Source organism: Egretta garzetta, unplaced genomic scaffold, assembly GCF_000687185.1.
Source record: "Egretta garzetta isolate BGI_Z169 unplaced genomic scaffold, ASM68718v1 scaffold737, whole genome shotgun sequence".
NCBI classification, from domain to species: domain Eukaryota; kingdom Metazoa; phylum Chordata; class Aves; order Pelecaniformes; family Ardeidae; genus Egretta; species Egretta garzetta.
The window spans coordinates 381,071-383,216 of NW_009260195.1; the positions used below are offsets into that span (position 1 = coordinate 381,071).

The window sequence follows — 2,146 nt, forward strand, 5'->3', positions numbered from 1 at the left end:
ACACGGACCTCCCCCCCCCCCCCCCAACATGTTTTGATGCTAATACAGTAATACTAATCCAATATGCTGTAACGATATTCACAGGAAAAGCAGCAAACGCCAAGATGAACTCCTGAGGAATGCCATCGGCGGGGGGGATCAAAACTGCCAGCTGAATTTCCCTTCTTTCCCTGCGTTACCAGAGAGAAAAGGAAACTCTCGACTCATTCAACCGAACTCTGATTTTAGCTCTTCAGACATTTCCTACTGCAAAACGACAAAACACGAGTGAGTTTTCGTTTTAGAGCAAGTGGGTTTTGCTTTTTCCTGCACTTTCGACCCATTAAAAAAGTAAACAAACCCATCTGGCCGTACAGAACCTAACTGGTCACTGATGTTGCAGACTTCACAATCAAGAGTGTAAATATAATCAGACCCAATTTAAAATGTTAATGCTTAAGTTTGGCCTTTTTGACCTTGTTTTCTAAGAAAACGGGCCTTCTGTGATTGCCCCGTTGGTGTTCCCACTTGGTGAGCCTTACCGTTTTATCCCTTAGCTGCTTCCCACCTCTGTACTCCAGTAATTTTTAAGTCATGGCTTCATGTCAGTTAGAGGCCGACAGAGAAAACTGCCCAAGTTACTGCTTCACCCAGGGGAAAAGGGAGGCAAAATTCAGCTTCCACCTATTTTGGGGAGCAGGGCTGGCCTATCAAACCGCAGGCGAGTCCCAGCCAGCCGAACTGCCCCGAACCAGCTGCCCCTGTGCAGCCTCTTCCTCAAGACCCAAGACAGCAGATCCGATGCACACCGGGGGTACCGTAGTGTTGGGGTGGACACGAGGGCTCCGGCAGAGAAGCAATTCTATATTATATAATGGACACTGGATGCACTGGGGTAGGACTGTGGAGACAGAGCATAAATCCTAGGCTACATTTCACTGTTCACAGAATCCACTATAATTTATGGTAATTCCTAGCGGTATGGATATTTTCAAATCAAGAATATAGGAGCAGAATAGACTAGGATGACTTCTGGGACAAGCCCAGGAAAGCAGGGAGAAAGACACGAGATCTGGGAGAGCGCTGAAAAACTGAAGATTGGGTTTTGTTTAGCTCTTAGGGAAAAATGACTTTCACATTTCTTTATCTTCACTGCAGAACGAGAACTCAGGAACACCTAGGGTGTTAATGGGTACATGCTATTTTTCTACGGCCAGTTAATAACGCCTGCACAGCTAACATGGAGTGGGAGTCAAAGGTAACACACCCAACTACAGAACATGATGCGGCTAATCATACTTCTTCCACTGTGACAAGTTCTGAACACAATTTGAAAATGACAAGCGCTTTGAGAAGTGACCCAACATCATTTAAAACCAAGCTTCTAAAATGGTGCTAGAGCAGTATTTGTAGCCCAAGAAGCTGTCTTAGAAAGGACTTCTGCTGCTTTTTAAATACCACACGTCATGGGGGATGCAGAACAGCACGGGGAAATACGGCATTAGCAAAGTCACTCCTCCTGTCCCCAGGCCGGCCAGCACTCAGGCAAGCTTTATGAACAGTTTGCACAGAAGACAAATGAATGTGATTATCCCATTCAGCACGCTTACCTCCCATCCAAAGTTTGTTTCCTTTAACGTGCTCCTCTGTACTGTCATATAGGGTCCAAATCTTTCCCCAACTTCAATCTTCTTTTTGGCCCAAATCCCTAGCCCTGCCCCTGGAATCGAAGATTCTCTGAGTTCAAAATCTGGTGGGACTGGAATGTCATCAGGAATGTAGACGGGAGCTTCATAAGGTGAGCCCTCCTTGGGAGTGAAGTCCTCACTGGTGGGAAAGGGTGATGGAGGTCCGACAGGAATGGGGGACATAATACTGTCCTCTGTTTCCTCCTCTGCACTTTCGCCAGCAAGGAGATCAGGGTCGGTCTCGTACATATTATTTACAATCTCGCTGTCACCTAAAAGGGGAAACAGCAGAACAAAACACACTGAAATACTCACGTGAACATTAGTTAATCTCTTCTTGGGACAAAGTTTCATAAAGCCTAGTTTGCATGCTTTAAGGATAGAAGTGGTGGCAGAAAAAAAGATAATCCTGACCTGGAGAACTGAGGTAAGACTGAGGTAAGAACACTCACAGTGGCTGCGCAACACTCAGTGCCCCT

At 46.0% G+C, this 2,146-nt stretch overlaps 1 protein-coding gene across 1 annotated transcript in view; it reads right to left on the reverse strand.

Annotated features, from left to right (window-relative positions):
* The window catches only part of PRDM16 (PR/SET domain 16), a 238,773-nt gene extending 236,842 nt beyond the window's left edge, over positions 1-1,931 (reverse strand). The window contains exon 1 of the mRNA XM_009642224.1: positions 1,590-1,931. Coding sequence (XP_009640519.1) covers positions 1,590-1,916 — 327 coding nt within the window. The 5' untranslated portion in view covers positions 1,917-1,931. The remainder of the gene's footprint in view (positions 1-1,589) is intronic.
* Between the last annotated feature and the right edge of the window lie 215 nt (positions 1,932-2,146).